Source organism: Ictidomys tridecemlineatus, chromosome 3 (assembly GCF_052094955.1).
Source record: "Ictidomys tridecemlineatus isolate mIctTri1 chromosome 3, mIctTri1.hap1, whole genome shotgun sequence".
Taxonomy (NCBI): domain Eukaryota; kingdom Metazoa; phylum Chordata; class Mammalia; order Rodentia; family Sciuridae; genus Ictidomys; species Ictidomys tridecemlineatus.
This window is the reverse complement of record NC_135479.1, coordinates 205,514,871-205,537,219: the sequence shown is the minus strand read 5'-3', so window position 1 is coordinate 205,537,219 and position 22,349 is coordinate 205,514,871. Positions and strand designations below refer to the sequence as shown.

Below are 22,349 nucleotides of genomic sequence, written 5' to 3'. Positions count from 1 at the left end.
CAATGGGGTAAAGTACTGTGTGCACTTTTGCTTAATATCCGTAATGTATACCTTTGAGTCCTAGTGTGAAAGTGTGCATGCACGTAGGTGTCTGTGTGTGTATCATAGATATTTTCTCTATATAGTTGCAAATGGTTCAACTCATAAGATTGTTTCTGTAAACAAGATTGAGAGTTTTATTTTACTGTTTTGTTCTTTTTAGCACAATAATTTTATTATATAACAGTGACCGTCCTTGAAACTTGTTCTAATGTTCTTTTTTTTATTTCCCCTTTGGTGGTTTCATTTCATTTCAAAAGTATAAACTTAAGATCATACCAAAGACCATTGAAGGGCCAAGAGTTGTATTGTCAAGAACTGAAGACAGACTATAACCTAAGACTTCTTGTAACCTGGTGTGTGTGTGTGTGTGTGTGTGTGTGTGTGTGTGTGTGTGTGTGTTGTGTGTATCCGTGTCTGTCTGTCTGTCTCCGGTGGTAACTCCCTATCATCTTTCTTGATCAAATGTCATTTAAGGAAGACACTGAGACAATAAAAATACATACTCCTGGACTACAGGGTTAGGAGACTTGTATCTTTGCTCTGTAGTTTACTCTCTTTATATTTAAGATCACTTTGAACAAGGCGCATTTCTTCTGCCTGTTTTATTAGCATAGTGTTTGAAAGAACAGGGATTGAAATGTGAGGAGGAAGAGTGCCCTCTCCAGGTGATCATCAGCCTACTGTCCTCCCTCCTTATACTCCTGACCTCTGTCAGCCTGTTTATCAGTAATCAGTGGACTTTAGTCATTGAGTTAGTTATATCTAAAGAATTAATTGGTTTTTTATTGCTTTTATCTTTATTAAAGATTTGTAGAAGATAAAATGTGGGTTACATTTTTGGAGGGAAGCTCTGCATTGAGTGTTCTGAACCTAAATGGTAAAGAGGTAAGTTAGTTGTATTGATTTTAAGCCATTCTGAAATTGTCTGTTGACTCTACTTTTAAGCCTGCAACAAGATTATCTTTAATGTATTTTCAGTTAATGAGGTAAAAGACCTTGTGGTATGCTTAAGACATTATTTCATTTTTTAAGTTTAGACTAATTATCTGATTAGGTTAGGGTTACTGTAGTCCCTCCCTAAAGATTTTTTAATTTGTTATTTTTGGATATACATGATAGTATAATGTATTTTGACATGCATACATTGGAGTACATTTTATTCTAATTAGGATCCCATTCTTTTGGTTGAACATAATGTGGAGTTACACTCTTGTGTTCATAGGAACATAGGAAAGTTATGTCTGATTCATTCTACTATCTTTCCTATTCCCATCCTCCCTTTCCTTTATTCTTCCCCTCTGTCTGAACTAATGAGCTTTTGTTCTTCCCTTTCCCACCCTTATTGTGTGTTAGCATCTGCTTATCAGAGAAAACATTTGGCCTTTGGTTTTTTGGAATTGGCTTATTTCACTTAGTATGATAGTCTCCATCCATTTACCATTAAATGCCATAATTTCATTCTTCTAGAGATAACTGAGTGATATTCCATTGTGTGATATATAGATAGATAGATAGATATATCTCACATTTTCTTTAATCATTCATCTGTTGAAGGGTACCTAGGTTTGTTCCATAGCTATTATGAATTGAGCTGCTCTAAACATTGATGTGGCTGTGTCACTATAGTATGCTGCTTTGAATGAAGTCTTTGGGGGCATATACAGAGGAGAGGGATAATGGGTCAAATGGTTCCTTTCCTAAGGATAAATTCTTAAGTGTATATTTGCTAAGTCAAAGAATATAGACATATTGAGTTTTAATACTCATTTCCAAACTTTCCTTCAGAAAAGTTTTATCCAGTTATACTGTACACAGGTTTATCTCTTACATCTTAATTAATACTAGATCTTTTAATTTTTTACTTTGAAAATCTGAAAGACACAGAATTGTATATCATCTGGTTTTAAGACTGTGATTGCTAGAAATTGAGTGTTTTTTTGTCTTTTAGTTACTTCAAGGCTTGTTTGTGGTGCTGGGGATGGACTGCAGGGCCTCAAGCTTGCTGAACAGTGCTCTACCTCGAGTCATATCCTCAGCACCAGCCCATTTTCCACTGGCCTGTTCCTCTTTTGAAGCTCCTTTTATGTTAAAGATATTAATTTCTTGTTAAGTATGCTGCAAATATTTTTTCCTAATTTGTCTTGTAACTTTATTGTGTTTTAGCTATATAAAAATGACTGATTTTTAAATTTAATTCTAGTTTTGGTCTCTTAAAAAACCTCTTCTTTTTCCCCTGATGATATAAATATTAAAGAGCAACTCTATATTTGACATTCCTTGACAGCTCTCATTTCCTCTTGGAGTGTTTCTTTTTTCTTTCCTGGATAATCTAATTTTCCTTGTTTTGTTTTTTCCCCTTCTTTTCCATTCCATCACTCACCCTCAAGTCTAGATGAAATCTATAAATTTGGAAATTTTAAAAGATTTCCAAAAATCTGCAGAAGTTATATTTGTGGAAAGTATATGATTGATCTTTTGAAGGTTACTCATTTCCAGACTTCCTGTCTGTTTCCTTTATTAATACCATTATTTCAATCCTAAATTTTTCAGGATTAATAAAATTTATTCCATTTCAGAGGAGATTCTGGGAAAGGTATACAGTATACATGGGACAAATCAGGAAGGCCTTCTTGAGCATTTTCTTTTCTGTCATCTTAATTCCTTCCCTTTTATTTGGCTCTGATCTCTACCAAGTGGATATTCCTAAGGAATTGTATCTTAAATGACCATTTTGTACTAGGGTGCTTTTTAGACTTCTTTGGTGAATATAAAAGAATTTTATTGGGGCTCGGATTGTAGCTCAGAGGTAGAGTGCTTACCTAGAATGCTCAAGGCCCTGGGTTTGAATCTTCATCACCACATTAAAAAAATAAAATAAAACCACCTATAAGTAAAAAATAATTTTAAAAAAGAATTTTATTGATTTTAACAAGTAATAAATGACCTGTAAAGCATGTGGCTAATTTATGAAATTGAATTGATTTTAATACTTGGACTAATAATCAAGTGATAGATTATTAATTCTATGTACTCTGACTTCAAAACTTAATGTGGATGCCAAATTACTATTAAATACAACTTTGCCATTTAGATTACCAACTTTTCAACCTTTGTGTCTTCAAGGAATTCTAATATCAATAACACATTCAGCCAGGGAAGCTCTGCACCCACAAAGATGCCAACTTTTAGCACAGCATATTGATCAGAGGTACACAGTTCATTTGAAAATACCAAAAGAATTTCCATCTTGTTCATGTCAAAAAACTTCAAACAAAAGAATTTGGAACTGTGTGTTTTATAACTTATGTAGAAAGCAAGTTTGTTACACTTAATATGGGTTTTAAGTGAGAATTTCTTTTTTGTGCACAATCTGACAATTCTTGACCAACTAGTCTTAAAGCCGTTGGAAAGTTTTTTAAAGTATTTTAAAAATATTTCAATATGACATGGCACAACTTGATTATAACATGTTGTTGGTTTAATTAAATAATATTTTAGTGTAAAAAACACTCAAATTTATAGCAAAGGCAGAGTGTCAGTTTTGCAGATGACTGTTGTTCTGTTTTTAGAATGATTAATTTTTGTGGAAGATTTAAAATGATGTTCAGTTCTCACAATATTCTAAATGCTAACACTGTATAGGTTAAAGATACTCTAACATGTCTTCTATATATTTTTTTCATATAGCATCAGTTATTTCTGTTATTTATTACTTTATTTTAATCTGATGATCAAAATAAAATACAAAATTGGGTAACAAAGTTGTCAGGGAATTTACAGCTGGCCAAGAAGAGGTACTAACTGTGGTAAAGGAAACTTGAATCTTTGTGCAGCCTAGAAAAGAAGACCTTTATATATAGCATCACAAGCCTTAAGGGGAGAATTGGGAATAGCCTTCAAACTAGTTAAAAAGTGGAAGAATTATGTTGAATTGAGTCTAATTAAATTAATCATTTATACCATTGCGTAGTATGACTAAGGCAGCCTCTTTCTTCCAAAATAATAGTTTTCATATTACTGAATTTTATATCTTTTTTATTCAACTAGTTATTGAGCCGGACAATAAACATTACTTTAAAAAGTCCAGACTGGATAAAAAATTTGGAAGAAGAAATGAGTTTAGAGAAAATTAGTGTCACATTGCCTTCATCAACAAGCTCTACCCTGCTTGGTGAAGATGCGGAGGTTGCAGCAGATTTTGATATGGAAGGTTCGTTTGTTTGTTGAATAGGTTTACTTCTGTAGTGCTGGGAAGTTTATTTCCCATCAGTAAAGTCTTAATGCCAAGTTTATTTTTCTCTTCCTCCTTGGGACACACATAGAAGTATTAATTAGGATTTATGTGCCAGGTACGTGCCAGGTGCTGGAAATCCAATGACTTTGGCCCTTGCTGTCCTAGAATTCATTGCTTCACAGGCAGTTATAATAAAGTGGCATCAAAGTGATAATGAATGGTACTGTAGTAGCTCATAATAAAATTGCCTGGCCTGGATTTGAGGAGTTGGGTGAGGTTTCACAGAGGAATTGAAATTTAAAAATCTGAAGACTGAGGGGGGAATTGTATTAAAGAGGATAGATTAGAATGACTTAGGGAGAAAGCATACGTATAGGCCTGAGAGGGAGAATGAAGATCTAAATTCATTATACAAGAGTGTTTCTGAGGGAGAAAAAAAATGCAGCAGGAGGAACAATTGTGGGGTAGAAAATGAATTTCATTCTGAATATGTGGGATTTGAAATGTCTGTGGGTTCAGGAGTTCCAGATATCAGCTCTTGAAAATGTGGCTTTGGTGCTCAGGAGAAAGCTCTGGACTCAAAAGGTAGCTCTAATGGCCAATAAAGACACGGTTATTTAATACTCTGGCTTAGTATTAGGGTTATGTAGAGACAAGAGAAAGAATTTAATATGGAAAAATAGTCCTGAGATAGAATATGAATATACAGTTCAAGGAAAGGCAGAGGCTGCTCAGTAAAGGGAAATGAGAAGAAACAACTAAAAATGTCAGGGACTCAGGAGAATTTTGTAGTTTAAAAATTGAAGAAAGAAAATATAACAAGGAAGGAGTAGTTCGTGGTATCTTGGAGACAGAGAGATGAGTAGAAATAAGGATAGAATCTTGACCTTCTGATTAAATAACAGGGAAGAAAGCTGTCAGTGACCTTCGTAGGAGTAATTTCAGTGGTTGTTGGAGCCAGATGGAAGAAACTGTCATGGGTGGAAGGTGAAGAAGTGGAGGGGGTGTAGAAGCTCTTTAAGGAAACCTGGCTAAAAGTGGTAGATAAGAGGACAAGTGCTTCATGGAGATGGGGCGGTGGGGGGGGGGGAGATGCAGCCGTAGTTTTGTTTGTTTTTTCAACTAGAAGAGGCTTGAGTGTGCTTCATACTAATGGAAGAGAGCTGCTAGAAGAGAAAGGACTGATGAAGAAGGGCAGGACAGAATAACAGCAAGATCACTAAGCAAATGGGGTTATTAGGACCCCATTTGTTCCATCCACAAATATCTGAGTGCTGAGCATGGAATTAGACTCCAGCCTGCAGGCAGGTTGTGTGTGTGTGGAGGGAGGCGGGGGTCCCATCTTAGGACTGTGAAATGTAAGTGTTGAAGTTATCTATCTGCAGGAGTGGAACAGTTCACAATTTCAGAAGAGTCAGGAAGCTTCAAGATAGTTTCTGAGAGGGGTGAGGGGAAAAGTCAACTAGGAAATCGTGCAGTTTCCAGGCAGCTTTGAGAGCCCATAAGAGACTGAAAACCATAAATTTAATACATTGTCCACAAGTCACACAGAAAGATGGTAGGACTCAATTTGCCATCTTGCTGCCTTCTTAGTCCTTGACAAACACGTTTAAGAGACCAGAAGGGCGGAGGTTGGAGATAACTGCAACAAGTGAGGTAGAGTGTTAAATAAATCTCTGATAGCATAGCTTCAAAAGAAAATAGGACATTTTTAGAGGTAGAAAATTAATGTTCTGGAGTTGGAATTAGGTTATAAGGGGCACCCTGACCCCACTTTCCAGCCCTGAGGTAAGTAGAGATGAGGACACCTCAGGGGAGACTGATGTTCATCTAAAGCAAAGAGGGTCTGTATTGTGGGGATCGTGAGGGAGGAGACTTCTGGGGAAGGGTGTGTGGCTGCCTGCCCAAGAGCTTATTTCCTATAGAACCAGACCTGAGCCGGGCAGGGAAGCAGGGCAGCTCCGTAGAGACAGTAGACAGGCGTGGAGGGAGAGCAGTCCACTTCTGAGTCTGCACCAAGGGAATGGCAGAAGCCCATTTGGTCACTCCAGCTTGAAGTAGTGGTGCTCTGAGGTAACAGGTGTATTTACATTTTCTGTAAGAGCATTTGTACTATTTCTAATTTTTTTTACATATAAATCTTTTAAACATGCTTATGTGCTTAGTCCATGTGTTTTGGCAAAGTCCTAATGTTAAGGACTTTCATTTGTGTATTTAAATCACATAAAACATCTTTGAATAAGTTGAAATGGGCCTCTATCTAACACCTCTCTTTCCTTAGGTGATGTTGATGACTATAGTGCTGAAGTAGAGGAGCTTCTTCCTCAACATCTCCAGCCATCTTCAAGTTCTGGCCTTGGCACTTCCCCAAGCTCTTCACCCAGGACTAGTCCCTGCCAGTCACCCACAATATCAGAGGGTCCTGTACCTTCCCTTCCCATCAGACCAAGCCGAGCACCATCCAGAACTCCTGGGCCTCCTAGTTCACAGAGTGTGTATTTTACTTGAACATTTTGTATAGACTTTCTCTAACCAGTGTGTTTGATTTTAGAGAGCCACTATTGCCTAACTCTTGTGCCTATATGATGAGTACCTGCATACAAAAGAGGAAAATTTGCAGATGATAAATTTTCAATGAAAAAGAAACTCATTGCCATTGATGCTACAAGATGAAAATTTTCTTAATTCTTTTTCTATGGGGTTAGCATTGTCTGTGTCTTACAGTTGATGATTTTCTATTGTTCTGGTAAGAATCCATAACTGTTTGGGCCTTTCATTCTTTTTCTCTACTGGCCAACAGACTTCCCATGACTTAACTAATACTTTGTACTTCTTAATAGGGTCACTTAATACATCAGCTTTTAACACCTGGGCCTAGATAAGAAGTCAGTATAGAATTAGTATCATTGTGGCTGTGGTACCAAAGGGAAGTTTAATGGTAGATTTGAGTGCTTTTTTTTTTAAATTCATACTGAAAATGGGTATCATTTCTCTATGTTCATATATAAATTTTTTAAATTAGCAAAATAGGACATTTTAATATGTATTTATGAAGTACATTCCTTTCTGCCAAAGCCCACTTGTCTCCTGATCTTCTTACCTACTGTACTTTCTTCAGGTTCTCCTGTTGACACTCAGCCTGCAACCCAATCACAGCAGAAGGATTCTTCTCAGACTTTAGAGCCCAAGCGGCCACCCCCTCCTCGCCCAGTTGCTCCTCCCACACGTCCTGCCCCTCCACAGAGACCACCTCCACCTTCAGGTAACTAACCACTTTATTTTCATTTCTGCTAAAATTTGAAATTTTACTCCACTTTATTTTAAAATATTCTGCATCTTTTCATATCTCAGGCTTCTAGTTTTATTGTTTTTCATCATTGTTGTTACTGCTACACCTTTTCTCAAAAGAACACGGTAGGTGCGTCAAAACAAGTAAAACATTTTTTACCAAGTAAATTCCTCCAGCATGTTTTCAGAACTGCCTTTCTTACTAGTGTTCAAGATGTATTTGTTTTGGTTTCGCTAAGTTGATGTAGTCAGAAATAAAAATTGTTCGTAAGTAAAACTAGCTTTAGTTTTTAAAAAAATCCTCATTTCTGGCTTTATAAATTCATTAAAATTGACTAATTTCTATAAGTTGCATGGTTATAACTAAAGAGCATGCATATTATTTAATAATAAAGTTTTATATATTTGTTTAAATGTTCCTTTTTCCCCACATTTTTATTGGACATTATAGTTGTACATAATGATGGGATTTGTTGTTATATATTTGTCTTGCATACAATATAACAATATAATTTGGCCAATATATTGCAGTTACAGTGTTGTTACTCTAATAATTATGAATATGTGCATTGAACAAAAGCTTTTTAATAGTATCTAGATAACTATGTTTAATTCCTGACACTTGACATCATGAATACTCTAGCTAATCTTGACATGTCAATTCTTTATTTAATGTCATTTCCTTTCTGCTGCATATTTCTTATGAACTATAAGGGGCTAGGAGTCCTGCACCTGCTAGAAAAGAATTTGGAGGTAACCATTTACAATTGTTATCATGTATGCATCTTGGTTCATTAATGTTTTAGAGTTTGATCCCTATTATTGAGAGACATTTTAGATTTGTTTGGTAACAGTCAAGGTGAATACATTAATACCCCCAATTAAAAATGGCTCCAAACTTCTATTCTTTTAAGTTAGCTGTGCATGGTGGTGCATGCTTATTATCCTTGCAGTTCAGGAGATTGAGGCAGGAAAGTCAAAAGTTAGAGACCAGCCTCAGCAGATTAGCAAGGCCTTGAGCAACTTCTTGAGACCCTGTCTCAAAATAAAAATATAAAAAAAGGATTAGGGATGTGGCTCAGTGGTAAAGCACCTCTGGGTTCAATTCCCTGTACCCAAAACATAAATAAGTTAAAACTTTATTTCAGATCCCCCCCTCATCCCTCCCTCCCTTTTTTTTTTTTTTTTTTTTTTTTTGGTGTTACTGGAGACTGATCTCAGGGGCACTCAACCACTGAATCATATCCCCAGTCCTATTTTGTATTTTATTTAGAGACAGGATCTCATTGAGTTGCTTAGCATCTCGTATTTTATTTAGAGACAGGGTCTCACTGAGTTACCTCGCCATTGCTTAAACTGGCTTTGAACTTGTGTTCCTCCTGACTCAGTCTCCCGGGCCTCTGGGATTACAAGAGCAGTACACTGCGCCTGGCTTTTTTTCCCCTTTGTGATTGTGAAATATTACAGCTTATATTAGTGATTTAACTCTGGATATAAAAAATGAGATAATTCAAAAAAAGGCTTTCAATAAACATATTGTTTGATTCCCTAATGCAGATAATCTCAGATATAAAAAAGAAAGTTGTTACCCCACTTTTATTGTTAGAGTTTAGGGGTTTTGTTTTGTGTTTGCAGTGCTAAAGATAAAACACAGTACCTTGTGCATGCTAGGCAAATACTCCTCCACTGAGCCTTATTCCTTGACTTGAAGAAAGGGAGAATTGAGTTTTGGGCTCAGCATCATTATTTTCACTTTGGGGGCCAGGGATGAGGCTTAGTGGCAGAGTGCTTACCTAGCTGTGTAAGATTTAAAGTAATAAAAGAGCCTTTGTGCAAAACTAATTGTGTACCTGCCTTTCATTTTGTGCTGTGGGCCCTGAACAATATATAGTTTTTGTTCTTTCTTTGAAAAGGTATTGGAGCCCCTCCCAGTCCTGGGGTAGCTAGGAGAGAGATGGAAGGTAACAAGACTTTTGCATTATAGAAATGGTTCTCTCATTTTATTTCTAAATGTCAGCCCTCCAGTGTTTAAAGGCACATGAATCTTTTCTTAGTCCAATTGTAAACTTTCACTCTCCCTCCTTATGTATACCTTGTACTTCTTTGCTTTTCATTCTGTGTTGTGTGTATGTTTCTAATAGCTATCTTCTTAATTTCCCCAAGATTTATGTTATTTGTGCTCTTGTTTAATTATTTCATGTATATTTAGGTTGTGAAATTAACCACTTAAAAGAATGCCACCATCTTCTACAGGCAGATATTTGGTAATATGACAGATATATGCCTGCCTTCTGTCTCATACAATTTAGCTGTGAATCCAGAAGTTCTCATCATAACTTTATGTACAGTAATACAATATGAAGCCCCATGAGGAACCACTTGTGTAACTTGAAGAAGATAGCCCTGCCTACTGCTCAGGAGCCATTTGTCTGCCAAGCTCTGAGGAGAGGCAGTTTCAATGGCCACTGCTTGTGACCATTCATGCAGCTACCCTGTGTTCTCAAGGTTCACGAACAGAGAGCTCTGTGAGGACTATTGCCTTAAAGTGAACCAGCGAGTGAAGCTTCAGACAGCTACTCTTGTCTCTTATAAAGTTCTCTCTTATTAATTTTTCTCTTTTGGAGTATTTCATTTAGGAACAGTAATACCCACATCCTTGACCAAAGCTAAGTACTTTGTTAAGTACTCTCTGCTGGTAATGAAGTAGAACAACCAACTGATATTATACAATATTATTTTATTGTTTATTTATGACTAATTTTTTTTTCCTTCCTGCTTCAAAGCACCCAAAAGTCCTGGAACAACACGGAAAGATAATATAGGTAAAAACACTTAAATATAGTTACTTACTCTTAAAACTGGACCATGAAATAGACACTTGGACTATAAGTACATGGTTTCTAGTTCTTTTTGTTATTTTTACACTTAAATATATGATGCCCGTCTTTGTTCCAGGACGGAATCAGCCTCCGCCTCAAGCAGGACTTGCAGGCCCAGGACCTGCTGGATATGGTGCAGCCAGACCGGTAGGTATCACCTAGCCTCAGAGCCAGAGGATCTCAGTTTTGGATCCCAATTTGCTACTATTCAGTTTTCTTACCTTGGAGAAACCATGTGACTCTTCTAGGCCTCAGTTTCCTTAACTCTTAAAGTAAGGAAATTGATGATCTCTCCAAGGTAGCTTCCAACTCTTAACATTATTTCCACGTTTTTTGAAATAAACTATTACTTGGATAAAAGTGATATACTTAACTATTTTATCATATTAAATATCTTCATCTTTAAGTATATGAGAAGGTGATATTTTGGTCAGCTATTTATCATGTTATGTAAGTAATTAATGCTTACATAGACCATCCTTCAATAAGAAGGATTTTAGTTAGCAGGAAAAAAATATGACCAAATTGGGTACTAAAACTCTTCTGAAAAACAAGTAGTTTTCAAGGTTTTTTCTCTCCTTTATGAATCTACGGCATTCTGTATTTTTAGCATGTGTTCTGTTTTACACATAATTTGCCCAGTATTTATCCAAATGAAAATTTCCTTTGGTCTATAACAAGCAATCAAAAAGCAAGAGAAATAGGAACAGAAACCAATAATCAATAACTTTGGCCTGTGTAGTAGAGTGATCCCTATTTGATGAGTGGAGAACCTAGAGCTATCACGATACCTAGAAATGAAGGTTGTAGGAACCTAGGGAACTACTTTGCATGAATATAGAATTTTTTGCCTTTTCTGTTGTAGCTATCTATTTAACAAACTGAAGGTGATTTTCTGTATACAATATTACTCTCTGAATTAAAATGCCTGTAGAATATACCTAAAGATATCTATTACACACTGTATTTCAAAACGGAAAAATTGCCATGCACTGACTCTACTACCACACTTCCACAGAACTTTTAAAATTTTATTTAATACTGTAAGAATTGGGAAGGAAAGTCAGAATTTTTGTAGAGTTGAAAGCTCATATTAACTTGCTTAAAATAAGTATTGTGGGCTTAGAGCCCTCAGCACACATGAAAATAGAAAAATATATTTTCCACCATTGTATCTTCTAATGTATTTAATGTGGATTATTGAGTTAGTTGGTAAAGAGTTTTACTTCTGTGTTTAAAAAAATCTCAGGGTGAAGTTTTCTGAAGTCTCTAGGAGCTCAGGTATATATATCTCTCTGTCTCCTCATATACATTAGCATTGTCTCAGTCTCTTCCATGAAGATTTTAAAATTTATTAATGTATGTGACGATAAGTAGAGAATAATTAAAATGACAAGATAGAGATTAATACCAGAAAGGAGAACAAATGAGATGAAAAAGCAGACATTTTCACAAAAATCTTACCTGTTGAAAATAAATAAATGTCTTAAGTGTTATATTTCCCACTGCAGACAATTCCTCCACGTGCTGGAGTTATAAGTGCCCCACAGAGCCATGCTCGGGCATCTGCTGGAAGACTGACCCCTGAAAGCCAAAGCAAGCCACTGGACACATCGAAAGGTAGATACTATATCAGAAATCCCAGTTTTGTACTTTTTCCTTTCACTTTTTTTCTTTCCCCTTCTGTTACCTGCCATGTTCCACAACTTACTCAAATAGGGATATACTTTCTTCTTCATGCCAATAGAAATGAACTATTTGTTGGGGCAAGAGGGAATAACAACTGGAATGTCCTCCTAACATTTCACCAAAGAAAGACAAACCATGGTTTTCCAGAACAGAGCTAACTTCTGACAATCATTGGTGTTTCAGGCTCAGCTCTCCTTCCAGAACCACTGAAGCCTCAGGCTGCTTTTCCTCCACAGCCTTCTCTGCCTGCCCCTGCTCAAAAGTTGCAGGAGCCTCTTGTCCCCTTGGCAGCACCTATGCCTCAGTCTGGCCCCCAGCCAAATTTGGAAACCCCACCACAACCCCCACCACGGAGCAGGTCTTCCCATAGCTTGCCTTCAGAATCTTCTCCACAGCTGCAAGTAAGTCTCATTATTAAACAAATTATTATCTTTGGTGTATACACTTAGAAACACAGTTATTCTAATCATTAACTTTTTTTAAGAATTACATAAGAGTTTTCATTTTTGCCATTTGGTATTAATAGCATCCTGTGTTAATGACTTTACCAAATAAATGTCATTTGACATCTCAGATTAGTCACATAACAAATGTATGTTCTGGTTATTTGGGGATTTTGAAGTTATTTTTCAGGCACTGCTTAGATTAAAAATTCTCAGAGCATTCCTAAACCAGGTTCTTTGGGGCATTTCCAAGTAGTTTCTCATGTTAATGTTAAAACTTCATGACTTTTTAAAATGCATAATTTACTTTCAATAGTTAATAATTTGGGATGAACAAGAACATTTTTATTTTTCTCATTGCTCACAATCATAAATTACTTTGGGCTTTCACTTCCTGAAGAGAGATTGGCCATTAACATGGTGGATAATTTCCAATACAGGGAAAATAATTTCTAGTTCCTTTTGATGTAAGCAGTAATTCTTTTCTGCATTGTAGCTGTCACTGGGGTTCATAAGGTATTTCAGTTAGTCATATTAGATCACTTTAGATGGTTTGTGCTTCTTAAAAACCATCAAAATAATAAATCATCTCATTAGTGTCTCTCAGAAAACAGTGCCATTGCCTTAGTGGGTTAAAATCCTATGATCAGAGAGATTCTTTGTTCTCTCACATTGGAGAGACTTCTGGTGGATATATACAAAATTATTTTATATAAATATAATCAAATAAATTGAACTTTTAATTTTCTTATTTGTTATACACATATAAATAAAATTGTTAAAATGAAATTTAACAGGTGCATATTTTATGTTTTTTTTTGTCATATATAAATTCTTAACTTGAAAAATGTCATCGAGGCCAAGGAAATGTATAAAGTTTTAAAAATCTGCTTCCAAACTTTGGAAAGACCCAAATACAAAAAAATTGCAGTTTCCCTTAAGCATATTGATATATAGTAGTTTGCATTTATTTTTATACAATATGAATATACCCAGTTAGTTGCCAGAAGCTAATGGCTTCTTGTATTTTTACATGGTGAAAAAAAGATACTAAAGTAAAGACTCAAAACAATCTGGATATCATTAGCAGTTGGCATTCACATTTATAAAAGGATAGATATATAATAGAGAAAAATATTTTAAAAATTAAAATAAGCTACCTTCACATTTTTTTTAACTTCAGAAAATTGAGGATACTGAAGATATTTAATAATGGTGGAAACCCTTCAAAGAATATATATCCACTTATTTTCCCTCTGTCACTCTCTTCTAATGAACCACAACTTTTTTTCTCACTCCCTCGTAATGTATACTATTGTATTTTAAAATGTAATTGGAGTGCAAATCAAGCTAGCCACTGCGAGCTCTTATTGTTTTAGGGCCTCTAGCCTAAAATAGAGTACCAAGTGCACATTAATTCCTAACACTATGTAATGTGAAGACAGATGCAGTTCTGTGCTGAGAAACTTCAAAAGTCATAACTGTCCAGGAAGATTGCAATTCATCTGTGGCACACAGGAGTGCAGTAGGAACATGCCAATAACCACCAAGCACCATTTTTCCACTGTTTTGATTTCTGGTTTTCATCGAAACTAGTATGATGATTTAATTTGATGACTGACAGCCCATGGTTTGTATGTAGCTTGGTAGATTTTGTTCTCAAAATTTGTTGTAGTCAGTTCATCAAAAATGACAAACATGATTATTACAGATTCTAAAGTTTCTTTTGCCTGAGTCATTGATATTAAATTCCTCTGAACACTATATACACAGAAACATATTTCCTTTTTTGAGGGTTGGAGGTTTTATTATGTGTAGACTATCTTTGTGAAGGATCACAAAGTGGTTGCAGTTTCCTCAGGGAATGTATAGTTTGGGGGTTCAAAAGGAAGGGTGGGTGTGGCTTTTTACCTTTCTAGTTTTTAGCCATAGGAATAATATCATTCAGAAATAATACACATTTAAAAAATTCTCTGAAGTAGCTATAACTTGAAAAATATGCAAGATTTTTCAATATTGACAAGGGTGAGATATTTATAAGAAATGTGGCATTTTGGCAATGGTATGAAAGAGTTTTAGAATGAACATTTAGTAATTTTTTAAGTATTTATTAATCTTGCTCTCAGTCAATAATGAATTTAAAACAAACACATACTTGACCAACTTTTACTAAAATGTTTGTTGACTCTCTAGTTTTTCTCTGATATACTTTTTCGCTAATTTATATATATATATATATATATATATATATATAAAATATGTAGAATTTTTCTCTAATATAGAAAAGCTTCTCTTACCCTAAACAAATATATAATTAATATGTCATATGCCCTTTACACAGCATAAAAATGCCTCATGTATGTTACTGACTTCCTGTACTCAGTCATCCGATAATGAGCTAAGAGCCAGAAATAAGGAAATCCAATAGTAAGTGATAGTGAAGAAATAAAGTAGAAAATCTCTGCCCTGTATATCTTAATGTAATCCTGTTTCTACTCTCTTATCCAGTGCCAGAGCCAATATACATGACTCCCAAGATCATCAGGGCAATGGTAAAGAGGAGACTGTAAAGTATGTAATAGATTTAAGGATGGTGTCTCCATATTGTCAAGATTAGTTTTGCTGTTTAAAACCTATCTCAGAATAAAAAGGGCTGGAGATGTAGCTGATAAAAAGCACCCCAGGATTAAATCCCCAGCACCAAAAAAATATAAAGTAAGATGAAAATAAGATAATATTTTTATGTATAGGGGAAGATTCACCCCAAGTTTCTCAAGAGTACTAGATTTTAAAAATACTCCTAAATTATAGAAACATTATGATTTAATTTTAAGCAACAAAAATAAGATAGTTATTACTTCTTATGCCTTAAAATTAATAAATTATGAAATGAATTAGTGATCGTATCACCCCTCAAGACATTTTAGTAACATAAAATAAACCTGGATCCTGACCTACTTTTTTTAAATGACTGCTAATTTTCAGTGGTGTAGTGCTTTTGCAAAGTTGCATCTCTAATAATGATAATTATGACACCCATAGATTATCCTAAGGCTATATCCTGGTCTTCTTATGCTGTTGTAAAAAGTACTGTAGATAGACTGACTGGTTTAAACAACAGGAATTTATTGCTCACAGTCCTGGAGGTTGGAAGTTCAAGATCATGGTGTCATCATGGTGGGATTGTGGTGAGGGTTTTCTTCTTGGCTTACTGACAGTTACCTTCTTTTGTGTGCTTACATGGTCTTTCCTTAAACTATGTGCCTGAAGAAGAGGGGTGGGGGGAATGGACATGTGCACAATCTCTTTGGTGTCCTCTTGGCACAAGGTCACTCACTATTCCATCAAAGGAGCTCCAACCTCTTGACCTCGACTAATCCTTATTACTTTCCAAAGGCCCTACCTCCAAATGCCATCACAAGGTGGAGGGGAAGGTGGGGGAGGTTAGAGCTTTAGCATACAAATTTTGGGGGTGGTGGTAGTAAACATTCAGTCCATAACAGGCTGTTTAAAATATTTTAGAGCTCTGAAAAGCTTTGTAGAATTTAAAAAAAAAAATGGTTAGTAATCAACTTAAGACAAAGTTTGGGTCATAATTCAACAAAATCACGAAAGGAATTAGAATTTTCTTTTGAACTTATGCTGTATCCTGCAAATATGAATGCTCTTGAATTCTGTATGTAACATGAAACTATGAAGTATTTTGAAGACTGATTTGTTAGGGTTGCTGGTTGGTCTCAAATTGTCCTCCTAACTCTTTCCTTTGATGTCTGTTCCCTTTCTCAAAGCAGGAGCAACCATCAGGGTAACAGGTATCTGACTATTTATCAATCTTACATGTGCTTTTCATCTGTCTTAGCACATTAGATGTATGAATTTGTTGCTTCATACATCTAAAGTTTCACCCATTTTTAAAACCACCTGTCCACGTTAATGAATTCTATTATCATACCATAAACCTGTCTTTTCTTTTTCTTAGTATTTTGGATTTTTAGGAACCATTTTAGATGTTCTTGCTAATGCTTTATCATTTTTTTGCTTCTTTTTTATGAAAATTAACAAAACTAAACAGTGTAATTTCAAGAAAGTAAACTTTAGGTATATGAAAGCCTATTTGGCAAAATCACACTCATTGTTTTAACAATGACATAATTATGTAAACACAAAATTCAATTTTTTCCCTTAGCTTTCTTTTGGGAAGTATTTTTAATAGTTCTAGTAACAAAATTAGTTTCAGTAAGGAAGAATTGGTGATTTAGAAAGATAAAAGTTAACATTATAATAAGACTAATTAAAGATCCTTCCAACACCTTTCTCTAGAAATACCACTGGATTTAATGTTGTCATCACAAATCCTGCTTTGATTATAAATTAATCCTATGAATGAATGATGGTGTGGCTCTCATTGTTATTTCAAACTTGATTGGAAATGAGCTTCTATCAAATTATATTTAAACTTATTTTAAAATAAAAATTTTCAGTATATGAAAATAAAGAAATGTGTGTGTAGTATTTATTTGGCAGGTGCCTATAGTTGGTTCTAAGCTGTGCAAAGCATGAAGTTCTCCTTTCCTGTAATGTCTACATGGTAGACTGTTTTATCTGCCACAGGACAGTTTGTCCCAGTCCCAATCAAATATTTCCATTTTATTCTATTTATCACAAACAATCCAGAGATTATTAGTAATATAGAGTTAATGTAATTTTACAATGACTATAACTTTCCTGTCAACTCCATTTTCCTGTATAAGTCTGCTTTTCTCTAATACATGTAGAATACAGTTTAGTGTCTCATAACCCTTTGGTACAGATTTCTTGTCATATTAAGTTTGAAGAAAAATATACTTGTTCATTTAATTATAAACTATGTTCTGGGACCACTGAATAAAGGAGATATTTGAAAGTTATTCACTTAGGAGGTTATCCATATCATTTTCTCTTATGGGTGAACAGCTTTCCCTATTATTAAGCACTAAGCTAGTGTTTTTATAATATGCAATTACATTTTATAGGGTCTGCTGCTCTTTCCCCAGTGTATTTCATGAGAAGGTAGTTACTTTGATAGCTTTCTAAATTCCTTTTGACTAGTGCTCCATTTTGTTACATTGCAAGTCTTGAGTGAAATTCTCCCTTCCCTATACTTTCCAACCTGGGATTTTGTTTTTCTTATCTTTGAATTTGGCATGAGTCAATATATCCAAGTCACTTATCCTAGTTTTATTAATTATATGGGCTTATTTTTGAAAATTAATAATAAAATGCCTGATGAACTAAGTTGCTCCTGAGGCCAGGATGATAGTTGTTTTCCTCATCGGGATAGCTTAATTTGCTCAGAGTCCCATGACTAGGCTCCACTCCAACCTAGCTATTTTGTGAAGAAGGCACAAAGAGATTTAGGGGAAAAGTATAAACTTTGCATGACCATAAAATAATTCTGGCTGGGTACGGTGGCACATGCCTGCAATCCTAGCACCTTGGGAGACTCAGGCAGGAGGATTGCAAGTTCAAAGCCAGCCTCAGCAACAGCGAGGTGCTAAACAACTCAAACAACTCAGTGAGACTCTGTCTCTAAATAAAATACAAAATATGGCTGGGGATGTGGCTCAGTGGCCAGGTGCCCCTGAGTTCAATCCCCAGTACCAAAAAACAAAACTAACATCCTTAAAGTCAAATTTCTATAGTAACAATTTTAAATGAAAATATTTTTAAAAGAACAATGAAACCACATCATCCTTATAGATGGGTGTTGGAAGTTTATTATATAGTTTTATCATAAGTTCTGAATATGGGTTTCTTAAGTTTGTATTAAAAAGTGAACTATGTATAAACAAATTTGATAATTCTATCTCTTACCATTTCAAAAATTACATGAATGAAATAAATTATATCAAATTTCTTTGAGATTTAAATAAATGAATTTAATGAATAAGAGGATTTATTTACAAATAAAGAATAAAGTTTATAAAGAATAAGATTTTAACATATTCCATGCTTGTATAATTATATCCAAATGGATTCTGTCATGTATAACTAAAAAGAGCCAATTAAAAAATAATAGCTTAGCTGTTTCCATCTTTTTAAAACCACCAGAGTAACAAACTACACAAAGTTACTTTTTAATTTCTAAATTTCTATGCTTGCTTCCCCACACATAAAAAGGTAATAATAATTGAAACAGAATAGGTGTTATTAATAAATATAAACTGATTATTCACTGTTCTCTTTCTTTTCCAGGTAAAAACAAATGGAATCTCTGGCATCAAACAAGAACCACCATTAAAGAGTGACCCATTTGAAGATCTTTCATTTAATCTGCTTGCTGTATCAAAGGCTCAGCTCTCTGTTCAAACATCACCTGTCCTAACCCCAGACCCAAAGAGGTTGATTCAGTTGCCTTCTGCAACACAAAGTAATGTCAGTACTTTGAGTTCTGTAAGTTGCATGCCAACACTGCCTCCAATTCCAGCCCGGAGTAACTCCCAGGAAAACATGCGAAGTTCTCCAAACCCATTTCTTACTAGCTTGACCAGCACAAACCCTTTCACTGACAGGACTGCTGCTCCTGGAAACCCATTTAGAGTCCAATCTCAAGAATCAGAGGCAACTTCATGGCTCTGCAAAGAAAAGCCTATTATGGACAGTCATTTCCCTTCTCTGATGCCTGTTGGTCATAACACAAGCATGCCGTCAACCTCACTCGATGGTTTTAAGGACAGTTTTGATCTGCAGGGCCAGTCTGCAGTAAAAACAAGTAACCCAAAAGGATGGGTAACCTTTGAGGAAGAAGAGGACTTTGGTGTGCAGGGGAAGTCAAAGTCAACTTGTCTAGACTTGATGGATAATCAGCCAGGTTCATTTGATGAAGACTGCAAGAAAAGTACAAATGTTTCTTTCTGTGTGTTGCCATCCAGACCTCCACCTCCACCTCCAGGCCCTCTGCTTCCCCCCAGCACCAGCCCTCCCACAGATCCTTTCATATCCTTGGCATCTAAGGTTTCTCACATACTGGACTCTACAGAAAGATAATGTTATACTATAGAGAAGGGCTTTGTGTTTTTTGCTGTTTTGTTTTTAGTTTTGGCAGGACAGAACCAAAAGAATTGGGCATTAGTCATTCACTGTGTGCAATAAGAATTTTTAAGTGCACTGATACCCTCTTAAAGTACCACTATTTTATGTGTACAAAGTTGGAATATGTGTATATTGGAAATAAGGAAAAATCCTTCTCATTATAAACTGGAGTTTTGATATGTTGAGACAGCAGTAGCCCGAAAAAGTACTTAAAACTACCTTTGAAAATAGTCCTTATTCAGAAATTACTCATCAATCTTCTCTGGAGAATCTAAAAAAGTCCATACAACTTTTACTGGAATCATGCTAGCCCTTTCATACTCTTGAAAATTGGTATTCGTGAGTATTTACCAAAGACTGCCAAAGTTATATTGAGACAGTTTTGAAAGGCATTTAACAAAAAAGTGTATATGTATATGTGTATGTGTGTATATACATATACACACACATATATAATCTACATATTAATAAAACTATTAAATTTTAGTATATAACTCAGACCAAATTTTACCTAAACGTTCTAACAGAGTCCTTTTTTCTGTATCATTACCAAAAAGATGACTGCAAATTTGGATGTTTCATTAATTTTCTTCCCCAAACTAGAATAATCTCACTTCACAACCCGACCCTTCAAATACATACACCCTTATTACTTTCCACATGTTTCTCTCTGGGAGGAGGTTCTTACAGCTGACAGCAGCATGTTTTATGGTCAATCATGTGGCCAGATACTCTAGCACTCTCCAAAAAGTACCATGGCCTTATATTTAGGGAAGGCATATACCGCGGAGTTCAATGTAAATGTACTCTCGTCTCTCTGCACATTAGGGTATATGTTGCTTATTTCCCTCCACACTTTTCTATTTGCTGCTTTTGCTCTGGAACTTTGCTTTTGGTAGGGAAAGCAGCTGTCCCCCGAGTACTCTGAATTGGGGATATCCCAGTCTATGTTTTCTCCCCCTTACAAGGCTACATAACACATTTTTGCTGCTTTTTTAGAGGCTATACCTCAAATTTGCTGTGGATTTTGTCTCCTGCACTGCCAGTATGCAACTAATCTGCTTTTATTGATTTTATGAAGTACACAGAATTTTTACAGAATGTAGTATTTTGATATCATTAAGTGAACCAATCAGAAAACTCCTTGAGCAATAGTTGTTTTGTGATTTGAGTTAAAATCATCTTTGCCCATTAAGATTTATATTAACATTCTTTTATATATAAAGAGTTGCATATGTCCACCTAAATTCCTATGTCCACATTTAATCTTTAAAGATGTGCTTCGGGAGAATACAAAAAAATAGAGTTGATAGCTAAGTATATTTAAAGTGTAAAAGCACAGCAAACTGCATTGCACTTAAAACATAAATCTATAAGGAAAAATCACTTTTCTAAATGCTCAAATGTTATCAAAATACTTTATTTATAGAAGTGATCCTCTCTGTTAACAGCCAGGATTTGCTGTTAGAAATAACTTGTTTTATATTGTGCTTTTGGGGGGTTCTGATCATTTCAGCAGTAGTATCTTTGAAACAGCAGTATTACTATAAGCTGTGTGCTTCAAAATGTGAATGGATTTGTTGAACTGTGGCTTTAAATCTATGTGACTAGTGTACATGGTATTTGCTCTCCATTAGCAAAATAATACATTGTTAGGTAAACTTCACTAGTGCCAATTGCAGTTCTGTGAGCAGTGTTTCCTATTGGATATAAACTACTGTCTAAAATATACATATCAGCAGCAGCCTGGTCTTGTCAGGAAAATTATATTTGGCAAGTTGCTAAAAAATGCACAAAGTTATGAAAGTTAAAGGTATGCTGCAAATAACTAGCCGTTATTCTGTGTATTATTAAATATTTACTGGTTCTGTTCAAAGCAGAGCAGAATTTAGACACTAAGAATCTCTTTGTGAATTCTTTGTTCTCTATAGTAGATTGCTGTTTATATGTATGTAAGAATTTTATTGCTTATGTGGCATACAATATTTATAACTATATACTTTATAGAAGTACCATATTAAAGTCAGTGGTATACAGATATTCTGTATATATCCTGTGAAATGTGCTGTCATATGAAATAAATATACCTGTCTTTACCATGCTGACTACTTTGCTCAAGAGGGAAGAATTTTTCTCAACCATTTTCCATGTACTTTCCATATATGTTTAGTGACATTTGGAGAAAATAGGTTAGCTCCTATTACAAAATGAGGTATTTTAACTCAAGACATTATTTTCATTTATTTCATTTCTCCATATACTGCTTACTCTTAACAAGTAGGAAGACAGATTTTCTGGGTCATTAAGAAACCCTTGCATTTATTCTGTAAACAAGCCTTCGTTCAAAATTTTGTTGGTTTGAAAATAATACATGAATGGATTATTTTTGACCCACAGCAGAAGAAACAACAAAGGAATCAGGACATGAATAGCCAGACAAAAAGACAAGTCCCAAACACAAATTTAGAGACCATGGCTAGTAGTTTTCCATGAGTTTGCCCTTGTGTAGTCTGATTTGATGATATTCAAAAAATAACTTTGTTTCCTGTGGGAGGCCATCCTCGCACATGATTTGAGTTACCTCTGGCTGGGTGAGAGGCGCTTAGACACAGCTGTGTCAGAGCTATTCCCCATCCTTTTCCAGGTTCAGAGGCGTACCTGGCCACTGCCCCGAAGACCAATCGTGGCCCCTGACCTTGGGAT

The 22,349-nt window shown here is 35.3% G+C and overlaps 1 protein-coding gene across 22 annotated transcripts in view; it reads left to right on the top strand.

The window, feature by feature from the left end:
* Window positions 1-21,751, top strand: part of Synj1 (synaptojanin 1) — an 81,693-nt gene extending 59,942 nt beyond the window's left edge. For 4 of the 22 annotated variants that reach the window (XM_078044535.1, XM_021725329.3, XM_021725330.3 and 1 more), the window contains 11 exons: window positions 849-927; window positions 4,090-4,252; window positions 6,558-6,767; window positions 7,395-7,538; window positions 8,279-8,317; window positions 9,478-9,525; window positions 10,348-10,386; window positions 10,520-10,590; window positions 11,955-12,063; window positions 12,316-12,533; window positions 18,810-21,751. In XM_078044535.1, coding sequence (XP_077900661.1) covers window positions 849-927; window positions 4,090-4,252; window positions 6,558-6,767; window positions 7,395-7,538; window positions 8,279-8,317; window positions 9,478-9,525; window positions 10,348-10,386; window positions 10,520-10,590; window positions 11,955-12,063; window positions 12,316-12,533; window positions 18,810-19,601 — 1,912 coding nt within the window. In that variant the 3' untranslated portion in view covers window positions 19,602-21,751. Of the gene's footprint in view, window positions 1-848; window positions 928-4,089; window positions 4,253-6,557; window positions 6,768-7,394; window positions 7,539-8,278; window positions 8,318-9,477; window positions 9,526-10,347; window positions 10,387-10,519; window positions 10,591-11,954; window positions 12,064-12,315; window positions 12,534-16,363; window positions 16,388-18,809 lie in introns of all 22 variants that reach the window. The other 18 variants (XM_078044540.1, XM_021725341.3, XM_021725337.3 and 15 more) reach the window with 12 other exon arrangements.
* Window positions 21,752-22,349: the final 598 nt, after the last annotated feature.